Source organism: Eurypyga helias, unplaced genomic scaffold (genome assembly GCF_000690775.1).
Source record: "Eurypyga helias isolate BGI_N326 unplaced genomic scaffold, ASM69077v1 scaffold28328, whole genome shotgun sequence".
Classification (NCBI taxonomy): domain Eukaryota; kingdom Metazoa; phylum Chordata; class Aves; order Eurypygiformes; family Eurypygidae; genus Eurypyga; species Eurypyga helias.
The window spans coordinates 5,994-21,273 of record NW_010268019.1 but is presented as its reverse complement, the minus strand read 5'-3'; the positions used below and the strand labels follow the sequence as shown (position 1 = coordinate 21,273).

Here is a 15,280-nt window from a genome sequence, read left to right as displayed (position 1 = left end):
GCTGTCTCTCACTCATGATTTTTAAAATCAGGACTGTGGTTTTTTTATAGTTCGGCAATGCCTGCACTTACCCAAAGTCGCCTGCGAGCAGCCAAAGAACCAGTCTCAGATCTGGAGCTCTGAACGGGAATATAGCTCAGAGTCCTACCAGCTGACACTTAGAGCCAGAAGACACCTTTGCCATATTTCGGTGGAAGGTCTAAACCACAGAACTTTCAAAAGGCACGCAACGCTGTTGAAATTAGGGGAATCTGGGAACACCACCTGAGTAGCACTGGCTGCCAGGATGAATCTAATGCGGCCACCTCTGAAGGAAGGCTGCTCGGCTAGTTACAGAACTCTACCAGATCAGTGTGCTGGCCAGCTTTTATGATATTGTCCCTTCAGTTTTGCTGAGGAAATGTGTTTTTACTCTGGGTACTTGGTTATGTGTACATTTTCGCTTACATGAATCTAATATAAATTTGATCCTGATGAGGCCTAGCAGGTAAGCAGTTTCAAATGATCCATGGTGCTTGTGTTCCAAATGCATACAAAAAAATCTGAAATGCTTATATTTTCTTTTTTCTAGAAAAACCTAAAAAAGGGTGGGTTGCTTAATAGGCTTGGGAAACTTATCCTCCATGTACTATTAGTCTTGTGCTTGACTCTCCTGATAAATAAATTCATCAAGGTAAGCAAATAATTTTTGATATAGAAACTTAGAAAATGTATTGTGTTAAAAGCTATTTGTTAACCATCTACAGTAATATCATTAGATAAAAAATTGCGCTGAGATTTCAGTGCATTTCAGAGACTGTGTTAGAAAGGAAGGATTGTTTTCTAATATTTTTGGTATAAATAATATTTAAAAGATATTCTTAAACTTCATAAAGTAACACCAAATAATTGAATACGTATTTGTAACTTGAAGCTCACCTCTCATTTTATAACAAGTCTAGATTTATACTGCATTCTGATACTGATGAGCATTTGCAGAGTCTTTCATTGAGTTTACTTTTCAGTGAATGCATTTAAAAATGAATACTTGTTATAAAAACGTTGTAGACCATCCCATCCCATCCCACCCCTGTTGTTGCTTCTTATACACAGGGATGTCTGTAGACATTAGTGACAGTAACACTTTTTCTGCTTCAGAGTTTTAATCTTCAAGAAATCTATTATCAGCAGATTAAAATTTAGTACATGTGGAAATTGAAAGTATCACAGGAAGAGATGATAAGCCATTGAAATAAATTCCGCTCAAACCAACTTGTCCTGGATAAACTTTACCTGTAAATAAGAAACTAACCCTAATAGATATTGTAAAAAGTAACTTGCCCTATGGACCACAGGACCACAGTTACAAACCGAGTGCTCATTTGATTGCGAAGCATCCTATCTCAGTAAACTTGTGTTGCTTCAGAGTTTCACTCAAATGTTGAAAAACTGTTTACTGTGTGAAGCTTAATGTTTTGATACTGAAAATATAATTGTCTTTCTTTTTCCCCCTTTTTAGAAAGTTCTTAATCTTGAGTCAGATGAACATATATTCAAATTCCTGAAAGCAAAATTTGGATTTGGGTCAACAAGGTATGATTTAGATGCAATTTTGCTTTTTTGTATGACTTCATCAAGTGAAGTCTGGAGGTTATTCTCACTGAAAATCTTGGTGATTATCAGGGATTTTTGCCTCATGTTTATGTCATATATTTTCCTTCATAATATCCACACAACTGGGTCTTTATAATTTCTTGGGGCAAAAAGGAAACTTGGTTCCTTTTTGACATTATGAAATACATGATAACAAGGATTATTCTTTTTCCTTTAGAGATTTTGATGCTAACCTCTATCTTTGCGAAGAAGCTTTTGGGTTGCTACCGTTAAACACTTTTTCAAGACTCTCGGATACGTTACTTTTTTACGTCTACGTATTTGTTCTCTTCCTTATGACAGTAGCAGCTGTAATTGTTGCTTTTCGGAACCTCAGGTAAAATATATTCTTAAAATAATTCACGTTTTTATCAATTTTCTCTTTTTCAAAGGGTAAGGAGCTGACAGTTGAATACAGCAGCATGCAGTATTACTTTCCACAGGCACTAAGGAAACAGTAGGACACAGAGAGATCAGGCAAAATAAGTAACTTCCTATTAAAGCTAAAAATGCAAAGGATGTAAAGAAAGAAAGAAACATTATTGCCTAGATTCCTTCAAGCTCTCTTGTTTGCTGTTGAAGTTTTGCAATATATGTAGGGTTGGTTGGGTTTTGGGGGAGGAGAGGAAGCAGGGGAAGACTGCTTATAGAAAAAAAACACTCGTTTCTTTAGTTCATCCCATTTTCCCTGTGCAAAGCGCTCCCAATCAAAGATTTCCCTGGTGGTGTCCTTAATCTGCCTAGAAAGGAGCAAGGATAGTCTGTGCTGAACTTCCTGTGATCTGTGTGAAGAAGCAGGAGTGGTAGACTGCAACTGGGAACCACTTCTGCCAGTTCCTGTAGCTAATCTGTAGGATTTGGACATATTTCCACAACACTAGAAAAAAATTACTACTGAACTACTATTTAAAAAGAAAAGTAAATGGTTCCTTATAGACCCGTCAGTTTTACATTTACACCTGGGCAAAAGTTAGAAGGGATGATATAAAAGTTGATTAAGCAAAAATTCAAGGAGTGTCAACTAATGCCACTCATGGTAGATTTTGTGGAAAACAGGATGAAAAGGGGGAGGGAGAGGATCTAAGGCATTCTGAAACTATGTCCTAATAATTGTGAAGTCATAGGCATGTGTAAGGCATTTTGGTACTATTCAACCAGCCTCTTAAAAATAGGCTGCATCAATCAATTTTAGAGACAAACAAAAGACCCTGCAGCTCTTATTTTCTGTAATCCTAAATGTGATCCCAAACGTTACCCTAATTTTTAACACTGCCCAGTTCTCTCCCACCCGAAAAAACAGGGAAAACACTCACACGTTTAAGCAGCTTCTTTGTTTTCTTCATCAGCCCTCCAAATATATTCCCAAGAGTCGTATCCAGACCTTTCAGCACTTCTTTTCTGTAATTTTACTTCCAGTCTATGGCATTAGGAGCATCCAGATATACCAGCACAACCCCCACAAAACACAGTTAAGTTCTTCACTCTAATCAGAAGCCCTGTGAACCCTGCGGGAGGAACTGCTTCAAGCAATAAGTTGCTGAATAAGACTTCCCGTAAACAATTTTATCTCATTCTTAACCAGCCTGTTTAAACCCACTGCACTTCCCGAAAGCTAGACGTGAAGATAAATACCTGGTGCTGCATCAAGTTGGTGCTATCAGGCTTAATTGTATCATAGATACAACAGAAGATTGCGGACCGATAGCAGTAGTAATGCTCTTTAGCATCAGAAGGATTAAGTGCTTTTTAAAATACAACTATGTAAAACATGTTACAGAACTAAAGATAACACTTTTTATTTCTTCTGTTTAATTAGAGGTTCAAATCAAGTACAGTTCATGGAAAAAGTAGAAGAATGCACAGTAACACTGAAGCCTGATGCTGCTTACAACTTAATTCACACCGTTCTTTTTGGTTGTCTAGCATTAAGCACAATGAGGTATATATTTTTTTAATTCTACTAAAGGCTTTTTGAGGCAATGGAGTATATTTTTGTAAGTGTGTAAAATATGCTGACCACAAAGTGATAGGATCACGTACCATCTTTCTCCCCCCAGTGTGTTTCTGCTGTAGCCTGAAGCATTTCCCAAAATTGTGCCAAAAAGAATGTTTGGAAGTTTGGGAGCAGAGATGTTCTCAAGAGCACATAGCAAAGTGCAAAGTCAATCTCTTACTCCATTACTTCAGAGTCCTGAAAGTCCAAGAAAACTGTTCAGAATTTCTCTAACATAGCTGCTGTCATCAACACGGCTTAGCAGAGCTCCAGATGATCAGCAAAAACTTGTCTGTGTTCTTCCAGGATGAAGTACCTCTGGACATCCCACATGTGTGTGTTTGCATCTTTTGGCCTGTGCAGTACAGAAGTATGGAAACTTATCCTGAAGGGTGTTCGTCTCTACACATCACGGAGGGTTAGCACTATACAGCACTTCATGAAACTTGTTTTTGCTCCATATCTAAACCAAACCAAGACTCGGGACTGTAAGACATCTGAAATGAATATTGTTTGTAGTCCTTTTAAACTGGGTATCTTTGAAGTGCATTTGTATAAATTTAGTAATATGTATTCTAGTGGTTTATATATTAAACAATTCCATTTGAATGCACTAGATGGCAATATAGATGTGGCTATGAAAAATTACCACAATTTTACTAAAAAAAGCCTTAGTCTCACCATATTAAGAAATCACCAGCAGTCTGAGAAGACCTTTACAATCCATTACACTGAATTGATACATCACTGTATCAATTCTCACTTTGTGGAAGTCAGATTTAAGTGTATAGATAGGAATCTATCATCTGTGATAGGCCTGTAATAAAGGTTTTACTTTAAAAAAAATGAATGTGCCTTAAAATTAAAACTCTGTAAATTCTACCACATGATAAATGTGTCAGATATCAACATGTTAACAATTAAGTCTATCCAAATAAATGTATCGTCACAATAACCAATTATTTTTTTTGCATTTTCTCTTAGATGCATCTGATTAAGTATTCTCTACCAGTAATTACATTCCTCTACATTTCATATAAGGTAAGAATATTTTTTCCCATGTTTTGGGGTTTTTTTATTTGCACAGAATTTTCCTTTTTCCTTAAAGGGATGTTGTTTGATAAATAATTACGTAGAATTTGTGCAGCTGAATCTTAAAAACTGGGATAGACTACCTGAAGTGCAAGTACCTTTACGCATATGGAATTGTATGTCAAGGATCAGTGGAGCTCACTTGATCCAAAGTAGCTGTTCGTGGACACGAATGTTTGTCTGACTGTGTAAGTTACCAGGTGTTATTTAAATGCAGAATTTTGTAGAAATGTAAGTTGTCTGTTTTTCTTAGTAAGTTGCACATAAAATGCACAGTGTTAAACTGTGGAACAATTCATTGTAGGAGGAGAAATAATCATAAAGTTTATATGTTTTAAAATGCAGAATTGTTAAACTAATCAAGTACTTATGTCATCTTCAGTCTGTCCCAGAAACAAAGTATTATTATGGTCCCAAGTTGAAATGTAAATACTTAAAACATATTTCAAATAGTAACGTGCACAAGATTATTAGTCTGTCCACAAGTGAGATTTACAACATCAGTTTAATGGGCATACCATTCATTTAGTCTGCTCTTACAAATACAAAAAATACAGATGCTGCTTTGATGGAGAGGTTATTTCTGCAATACCTAGTGCTAGATGAGAATATTTCTGTTAAATAATTACCTTCAAGAAACTCGAGGGGAATTTCATCATTAAATTTAAAAAGGCAGTAGTAAAGCATAACAGTTAAGAAAGCTCCTAATAGAGTTCACTCTGGAAGTCTGTTCCCTCCGTAAAAGAGTGAAATGAAAAGTCAAAAAATACTGTTTGTTGAGTTAAGTTACACTGATGTATTCCACTTAAGTTTTCTTACTCTTCTGCAAGAGAACTTCTTAGGAATTTTTTTTCCCCTTTGGTATGCTGCTTAGGGAAGTCATTTACCATTTTCATAATCTCTGAAAAGTAATAGAAATGATGCCATTTCTTTTGACACGGGTGATGCCAGAGCAGGACATGCTGATAGACAGTCTAACGTATGACACTGTGACTTGAAAAACCTGTGTAGGTTAGTTAGTGCCATATAATAGTCCCAGCATCCAGGGGACTATCCAGGGGACACATCCAGTGTCACTAGATTCTCCCTAGGTTGCAGGGCAGGTTTGGAGCATGATCTAGAAGCAAAGCAGAGCCTGTTTCCTTTTGTCTCCACCCTGAAATACTCCAGGCTCTCAAAATGTTTAGCTATCCAGGGTGGTTTAGTAATGAAGACAGGAAATTTTGATTCATGATGAGACCCTACAGTCTCATTTTACAACTGCTTAGTTCATTTACTAATCTCCGGAGAGAACTTAGGAAGAGCAGGAAGATGTCTGTTACACTGCTGCACTTCCCAAAACCGTGAGGTGGTGATACTGTCATAACTATCTTTTAGATGTTTCCCAGTCTACCAGCCAGTATTACTTTAAAAAATGTATCAAGTAAACAGTTAAACTAGTAAGTAGCTTAATGGGCCCAATTACATCTCCAGCTCCCCAGTCCTCCTACATAATTACAGTTTTAGTGAAAGAACACATATTTTCACTAAGCAGCATCACATTCGAATTCCTTCTCAACTCTTGGGTGAATATTGTCTAAATTGGATGATTTATGGCTTTGTACATTATCTGATGGGTTTTCTCAAACTTTTTCCTGTGACATTGCACTGTGCAAGCCAGCAATCCTTATTACCTAAAGAAAACAGGTTTGGAACAGGTTTAACGTCCTCTGTAGTAAAGACTGATGCAAAGCAATCAGTTAGTCATTACCACTGGTATTATCTTTCTTAATTGCTCCATTTTGCCCTTGAATATTCACTAGCTTACACAACAAGAAGCCCTTAAATAAATCTTTGTTCTGTTAGCTTTTTTCCTGGGAGGGTTAAGCTTTCAGAATCAATTAAAATCCTTATTTCTCTCCTCCAGATTTGATTTATGTGTTCTTTGTCCTCAGTAAATTTTGAAATGTTTTCCCCCCAGTAGTCTGCTGGATGTTCAGTCACACTTCCCTTTTTTCCTTCAGTGGGTCTCTTTGAATTCAAACTTCTGAAATGCCATTAATGACATCCACAGCACATCTAATGTGCTTCTTTCTAATTTAGCTGTAAGTTGCCTTTCCAAACTTAACATTAATTCTTGGGGCCTTTCCTTCTCCTGTAATCATTGGCATTATCTGATGGCTTGGCTGTGTTGAACTGATACATGATGCCTCTTTATCTTGCTCCTTTTCCTAAAGCTTAGTCTCTCAAGGAATAATTTAGGATGTTAACATTCATCCTATAGTCCAGGGAACTGAAACAGTTTGCCTGGAAGGTTGATACAGTGCACAACAGTAATGTTTGGTGGCGATTTTTAGTTTCCCATCAATTTTAAGATAGAAACTGATCTTAACTGATAGAGTTCTGGACACTTCCAGTGAGATGTGCACATGAGAAAAGCTGTTCTCAGGCTCACCACAACAGGTAATTCTGTTCCTTCTGGTCATCTGGCAGGAACTGCAGGTCGCAGACTGTGTACTCATACTGCAGTGACAGCCACCTATCCTTCCTAAGAAGGGTACATGAGCAACTTACCCACGAGCTGGACAAGATCAGTTACCAGCTAAGAGGAAATAATGTGTTTCAACATCCAGAACTTGTTTTGTTCATTCTGTCTTGGTTTTTGATTTATCTTGTTTTCCTTACAGTTCTGGCCAGGAATAATGGATGAACTGTCAGAGCTGAGAGAATTCTATGACCCAGACACTGTGGAGCTGATGAACTGGATTAAGTAAGAGGATTTTTTCTCTATTTAAGTTAAATGCTATTTGTGTAGAGCTAATGTTCTTAGTTATAGTGCTCTCCTTATTTGTCACAGCTCATCAGTGAACTCTGGTGACCCGTGGAGGTAGTTAAGGATGAGTGGGCTGTCAAGAGGTTAGCACCTTAAGGGCTGTGGGAACAGCTACATGCAAGGTCCCCCAGAGTGCTCTGCTCTGGGTCAGTGTGGTGCTGCTGTGTTGCATATGCGTCAGGGAACCAGGCGACTCCGTTTGCTCCCATAAGTACACATAGTTTTCCCAGCCAAAAGAGGTAAATTTGTAGGTGCCAAGCTTTTTCCATCACATTATAGCTACCTCTTAATTGACCTTTGCAGTAAATATTTTGTTCTTCTGCCCAGCCTGGTGTCCTGTTTTCAACTTAATAATTTTGAAGAGTTTGGATGTACAGTTGTAGGGCTGAAAAATCTGTGTTCTACAATCTGCTTCTTGAACTTTAAAATAATCTAAATAGTTTATACTTCTTAGAATGAACCCCAACTTTTGTTCTAAACTGTAAATAAAATATTTGTAATTGAACTTGCCACAGCTAAACCTAGGTGCAAAGTCTCTTTTGGGAGTATGAGTTATTCATTCCAACCCCACTTCATCACTTCTGCTTTCTCACAGACCATAGGAAGGTATTTTTTAGGTGGAAACAGTTTGGAATACTGCATGTAGAAGATCCTGAGAAAAAGGGCCAGGTAGGATGTTCTCTGGAGCTCTGTGAATTAAAGGGATGTGTTCTCTATTAAACATACAGTAACCATTAAAAACTTCCAGGTTAAGTTCTGAACAGAGATAATCCTGGGTCTTGTATTTATTTGGAACTCTGACAGTGATTTAAAACCGAAAGGAATCGGTTTCATGTTCTAGAGGAAAACATTCTGAAAGTAAATGTGAATTTACTATATTTAACATGAAACTGTTTGAAGTATTTCCTTGGAGCCCTGTGTTGTGTTTCCATGTGCACTGAACTTCAGGGCAAACAGTCACCCAGCCTATTCTACCCATAGCAACTTATTTACACTCCATAATGTTGTATTTCTTTAATCCATAAACTAGAAGGAGTAATTCAGAAGTAAAATACATTACAAGCCTTCGCTGACTTATTCTGAAAGCAGGCCATGGGTTTTTCTGTCATTTAGAATCTTTGCAGCCATACTGACATGGTTTTGTGACTGATGTTTACCAGCCAGTTCCATTTAGCACTACTGTTTTATTAAAAGGTGGTCAGTGTCTGATAGTTCAGGTCTCCTGTGTACAATATATAGAGTTATATATAGATTTATGCATAAAATATGCACGTGGAGCTATTCCCAGCCATGAACTGGGTTTGACTGGATCCGATGAGAATGATTTTTCATAAGTTCTTAGTGCTGAGAATGCTAAACTGGTGCTTGTCCTCTTTTCATTTTAAACCATGACAGACAATTACAGAGAGAAATTTTGTACTTAGAATTTACTGTGTTTAGAAATATTATTTCTGTAAAGAAGAGTTAATTATCTCTGCTTTAAATACAAGCCAACAAAATTGATGGTAAGTTTCTCGGAGTGGGACCGATTTTTCCTAAGTTCTGATGTGTAAGAAAAATGTTTTGGTATGCTAACACTTGATAGTTGTGCTGTAGTTAATGATCTGTCAAGGTTCATGCCAGGAACTAATCATTCATTATTAAAACTCACTATGAGAAGCTCTAATTTGTCACGTACAGCAGTGAATTAGGAATAACTCAACTGTCTTGTAATCTCTCCGCAACAAGAAAGCCCTTCTATCTGCTTACATCTAAATGCCTATTAGCTTGTCCAAATATACAGTCCAAACAATAGCCAGCTCTTAGTCTGCCCACTGTGAAGTGTCTGCAGATGTATTTTTTAATCTTCCCCTTGCTGAAGTTACCATAGCGTGTTGAGGAAGCTGAACGGTTTCTCTCTACCATACAGCTACTGCGTACTGTTGGGCTGCAGCCATTGCAGAGCGCAGTTCTTTACGTAATGAATGACCTTGCCTATCCCAGGCTCTTGCTTTTGCCTACCCACTGCCTCATTTTCTTAGCTTTTTTTTAAAAAAAAAAGTCAATCAGGTCCTGCCAGTGACCCAGGGATAGTTCACAGCTGTGTTCCCAGATGGGAGGTATATTAAAATTCTTAGTTTTGGTCTTTCTCCCTAAGACAACAGGAACAACATGCTCATTTGTGAGATGGGGAAGAATATCAGTAGAATGAGCAAATCAATAGCGTGAACTTCCCTACTCTGTTTACTTCTGGTAAGTGTTAAAGAAGCAATGTCTTCTGCCTTTAAAGGGGAAACCTATCTAGAACTGTGGAATATTTCATAAGCAGTTGCCAAAATCATTGAAAAACTTCTTAGAAATCTCGGACAACAGCCAAAACAGTGGAAAAGTTAACTGAGACTGAGATTTGGCAGAGCATAGCTGTGTGTCAGCTGTATTTGGATCAGGTGTGGGGGACAAGCAGGCAAATTCTTATATTAGTGGAAACCCCACAAATTTCCAAAAAGCTCCTACGGCTACAAGAACGGAATGCCCATGTTTCAGTGGTGGTTCTTTCATTCAGTAATTTGTATTAATGGCTACATTGCAATTTCAGTCCAGCTACAAATTCTGACTCTTCACTCTTACTTACGTGCCTGATTTTCAAGGGTAATCACACTGAAATCAACACATATTCCAGACTTTAAAGGCAATATTACACCTCTTCTTTTTTTTTTTAATTATTGTTCTTAAATTCCTGGGCTTATCCTTTGTGATTGACTGATTTGTCAGTAAAATGCAGGCATGAACTTGGTAGTGCCTGAGAACTAGGTTTATACCAACTGTGTAGGTGCGCTCCTTTGTGTGAACACAATATGCATGCGTAAAATTGAGTCTGGGGCTAACAAAAATGCATCTTGTTGCTCTTTCTTTGTGGCTGTCATTTTCCATATTTGCAATTTTCAGTCTTTCCAAACCAGAGGGAAAAAAAAGAACCATGACAGTTTGACTAAATATGCTTTACTGCCTATCATTTGCAGCTAAACCTGTAGTATTTTACTATAGCATTCTGCAAATAAAAAGACTTTGTCTTAAAGCAAAATTCAACGTGGTATATTTGAGAATCTCCTTTTCTCAAACCCCTTTGCTTTCTAGATTCATATCGCACCAGGGCACTAGTAAAGGAATAATCTGAAATTTGTCAGACGTTACGTCTTTGAAAACTGACTACTGGGTTTAACTCTGGAGGGCTTTAAATAGAATTAGCCATTTTATTTCTGGTGGTGTAACCTGTAATTGCACGTTGGCCATTTCTGTAGGGCTTCCTTAAAACCAACTCAGTAATTCTTTAGCAGCCTAGTAAGAGAAAGAACTGCCCCTTTTAGAGTCTGTGCAAGTTGAGCATAGACCTGTAGCTCCTGTAAAACCCATTTATTTTTAATGAGTTATTCTTTAGTATGTACATAATTCTCTAAATTCTTAAGTGGAGGCAAAGAAAAGCTTCATACGATGTATTATAGTGCTTACTTTACCCATTAGTTCAGCTGTAATTAACTTGTTGAGAGCTTAGAGCTTCAAAAATAAATGAGATTATTTGTTCAAAATGCCATCAGGTCTGCTCGGGATGACATTTAAATTACCTAATGTAAATCAGTTTGACCTGTAAGTCCTTGTCATTATTTAGTGACATTTCCTACAGAATAAATGGTGTGCAGGTTGGGCAGCGCGGCACGGGGCTTGGCAGGAAGCTATAAAAACAAATCATCCTTTCGTTTTAGACGTTGTCTGTTCAGACATTTGTAAAAATTGCTTCGTTTGTCGGTAATAGAGAAGTGTCACTTGGTGGTTTGAAGCACGTGAGCTGCCTGGGATCCAGACCATGGCAGTCGGTGTCTGACTCGGGCAGGAGTGTCGGAGAAAAGCGCGGGAATCGCCCTGTGCCTGGAAAACGGGAGTCGGTGACCGTGCCTCCCTCCAGCGGCACATGGAGAAGACAGACGCGTGGCAAGGGCCGCCAGCGCAAGCCGTTTGGGATGTGGCTAAGGAGGGCAGGCACCACGTGCAGCTCAGCATCCCCTTGCTTCCAGGCGTGTCCGCAGCCGTGAGATGCAGTGCCAGGCGTGCGTTGGTGGCACTGCTGGTAGAGCATGGGCGTGCGTGCCTCCCTCCACTGCCCCAGCCCGACACCAACCGTGCTGTGTCATGAGGCCGGTCATTCCCAGGACTTCAGACATGGCAGAACAAGTGTCAGGGAAACATCTGCCTCCACCTGGAATACCTCATTTCGAACTCCATCCAGGACCGAGGCACGTCAGCCAGTTTTTGAAAAGCAAGCAAGGGTCACTGGATCGCTTTTAAGGTGCAGGAGGAGGAGGAAGTGCTGGCAAAACGCTCCGTACCTGATAAATAACAGATGCACTTGGCTGTTTCACCCTGTCTGGGCTTTTAGAAAGGGCAGGGATTGAACCCCGCATCGTCTGCATTTCTGAGAAGCATTTTTGCCAGGAAGCTATGGAAAAAGGGCCCCATCACCATTTCCTCAAGCTTGCTTTTGTCAGGAAAAAGGCTGCAGGCTAATGCTTGGGAATGTTTTTTTTTTTTTGATGTTGTTGTTTTCTTGTGGTTTTGCCTTTGGTACTTGTTGGGGTTATTTTTAAGTAAGTTTGATTCTCCACGTTTGCATTATCTTGGGCTCTTCAGCATCAGAGGTGCAGGACTGCCTCGGAAAGATGAGTACTGCGGGGCGTTGCCAAATTTGAACCGACCTTGAACACACACAGAAACAGACTTTTTGCTCTACAAGTTTCCCAGTGCAGGCATAAGCACGGCAACGTGTTGAAGGGGCCTTTGAGAATCACCATGTTCATTTAGGTGTCTAAGCCCTACCACATTGCTCCGTGAATCTAGTCCATGGTCTTTTCAGCTTAGTCTAAGGAATTGTGCTTTCCTGCAGATTCAGGGATGAGTCCAAGCTGACAGCCTGTCAGGGCCGTTACATTTGTGTCATACTAAATTCTAAGAGAAATTCACTTCTTTTAATGAAACATTCGCTTCATGACACTTGTGGCTTTGAATATTTTAAGTAAAAAAGAAATTTTTAAAAGAGATTAAATATTTTCAGAATTAAAAATTAAACTGGTTTCATAAACTGCTGAAAAACTCGTCTATTGGTGAGATTAAACTGGCCTGTTAAAAACACTATCTCTGTCCTTCCTGGATGAGATTAGTGTACCGGTGCAAGAATTTTTAGGAAGGTTTTGTAGTTATTAATTCATTTGCTAAACGTAATCTCTTGAAAGGCGAATTTAATACTTGTCTCATAACACTTTCAAGCCGATCCTGGAGCTTAGAGAAGACTGAATTCATAGCTGCAGCTGCCCAGGGCTCCCTACAGGGCACCCCAAAGTGTCACAGTTAGGGGACCGCTGCAGGTGCCACATGCACACGTACCGGACGTTGGGCAGCTACTCACATTCCTGTCTAATTTCAGTTTACTTGCTTTGATGTGTGCTGCTCTCTGTTGGTTTAGTCTTCATAGCAGGACAGGTTCTAAGTGCTGGGAAACACCTAAGCATACTGTGAGCATTTTTAATTAGCCTAATTATAGTAGTCTCCGTGGCTTGGCATTTTCACTTTATCTTTTTGCTGTGCCCTTCTGTTGGGTCTTTAGATACATTTTAGGTTGTAAACTTGTTGGGAGAAGGTGAGCAAAAATACAATTTTTTCATAACGGGCATTTAAACAATGCTGAGATACCAAGACTGTTATTCAGATACCAGTTTCAGACACTGGCTTTGAGTTTCAGATGGGCTCAGGGTACCAGTGATTGACAGCATATCTATCTGGCACCTTCGGCATCCCCCCACCCCACTTCTTGTAACCCGCCCTGGCATGACTTTTTTCGTAACTTCTCTCCCACAGTTGTCAGAATTGGAGGATTAATGTCTCACATAACAAGGTTTTCATTCCAAATGAATGGTGAATGCCAGGACAGTAACAAGAAGTTTTAGCATTCAGATTAAATTAATCCATTTTATGTAGAATACCTTATATGACAGACACAAATCTAAGTCGCAATCATTATCTTGAAATATTAAAATAATTAGGATATCAGAATTTACAAGTATCCGGAGGATATCCAAATGAACCCAAGAAATACATGAAATACGGAGACAGTTAGAAATTTTCAGGAATCATGTTTTCCCTAAATTTCCTCGCAGTGCACAGTAAATTTTTTATTTGCAGTTAGAGTATCACCGTGATTTATCCGCTCCATATTTGAAGAAAACAGAGTTGCTTGAACAGTTTGCTCCCTGAATAGAGGAGAGGCAGAAAAATATTTTTTCAGTCTTTTTTTTCCTTCTGATATGTAAGAAGCAATGCAAAAATGCCCCTACAGACACTTCCTCACTCAGACTTGTCGACGTTTGTTTAGGTCAAACACTCCAAACACAGCAGTGTTTGCTGGGAGCATGCAGCTATTGGCAGGGGTCAAACTGTGCACCGGACGGACCTTGACTAATCATCCCCATTACGAGGACAAGGATCTGAGAGAGAGAACGAAACAGGTAAGAGGGTTCTGACTGGGCCGGCTAATTCTTACCCCGCTCAGCGGCTCCACTCCAGAAAGCACACGCGGTCTCCAGTGGCACCGTGCAAACGCCATGGCGTGCTCTGCTCCTCGAAGTAACTTACCTTCAGACAGTTCCAGAATGTAACTTCTTCTGTGAAACTCACAGTAGGTTGGGCATCTGCTGCCTCACTTCTGGCAGCTGGTGTGTGTCTGAGCTACTGTGCCTACGTACTCCAGCTCCTTCTGCGTGAGCTGCTTGGGGTGCTGTTGGCTTTAATGGATCCTGCTGCCCAGTTGGGCCGTTAAACCCACATGGAGCATTTCCACAGTTGCCTGATTCTCCCTTCAGTTCCCCGACTAGCACATAACATACATAGCAACCACCTTGAGAAACTCCACGCAAAGCTGGGAAGATTATTTTAAACTATTCTTTCCCATAATTTAGACATTCTGAGAGTTGTACGGACACCTACCGAGCCCTTTCTACAAACAGCAGCACCATCCAGTGTTCTCGTAGCCAGCAGCAGCGCTGTCGTGCCTCACAGCAGCTGTAACGTAGTACTCCAAAAAAAAAAAAAAAAGAAACAGAAAAAAGTGGCTACTGAATAAAGCGTTTCTGGTTTGTTTTTTGAAAATACTGGGATCACGTGGGTTATGGAGCTCGGTTCTTTCTCTGGTTCAAGGTAAAGGAATCATGAAAGAGCAAACAAAGAAATGGTGGTAATGTAACCTGTCTTACAGCTTCTCTTCTTCCGTAGATTTATCAGATCTATGCCAAGCGATCTCCGGAAGATGTTTACAGAATACTGCGATCCTTCGGCACAGACTACGTGATCCTAGAAGACAGCATTTGTTATGAAAGGCGACACAGTAGAGGCTGTCGGTTACGCGACCTCCTTGATAGAGCTAATGGCCACGTAAGTCCACGGGCAGGGTTGGTAAGGAAGATGTTTTTTGCTCAATTTGCTTTTGAAATACAATTTGAAGTCGGTTGGATTATTCCCATTTCATCCTGAGTGTGGGAAGTAAAATCTAATGGAGCCTTTGGACATTCTCAGAATGGCCAGATTGAACACCACTTGCTTTTAATGGTAGTAGATAAGAACTCAGCCTGGGCAAAGCCAGTCATCGCTTCCTGGCGAGCTTCAGGTTGGCAGCGCACAAATAGCGTTCCCTTTCCTTGCTTCAGTTCCCCCAGCAGCAGAGGGCTGTATTCCTC

At 39.6% G+C, this 15,280-nt stretch overlaps 1 protein-coding gene across 1 annotated transcript in view; it reads left to right on the top strand.

Moving 5' to 3' along the window:
- The window catches only part of DPY19L3 (dpy-19-like 3 (C. elegans)), a 29,984-nt gene that overhangs the window by 14,260 nt on the left and 444 nt on the right, over positions 1-15,280 (top strand). The window contains exons 9-17 of the mRNA XM_010157621.1: positions 572-673; positions 1,499-1,572; positions 1,811-1,969; positions 3,449-3,571; positions 3,932-4,043; positions 4,610-4,666; positions 7,384-7,466; positions 13,924-14,056; positions 14,820-14,978. Coding sequence (XP_010155923.1) covers positions 572-673; positions 1,499-1,572; positions 1,811-1,969; positions 3,449-3,571; positions 3,932-4,043; positions 4,610-4,666; positions 7,384-7,466; positions 13,924-14,056; positions 14,820-14,978 — 1,002 coding nt within the window. The remainder of the gene's footprint in view (positions 1-571; positions 674-1,498; positions 1,573-1,810; positions 1,970-3,448; positions 3,572-3,931; positions 4,044-4,609; positions 4,667-7,383; positions 7,467-13,923; positions 14,057-14,819; positions 14,979-15,280) is intronic.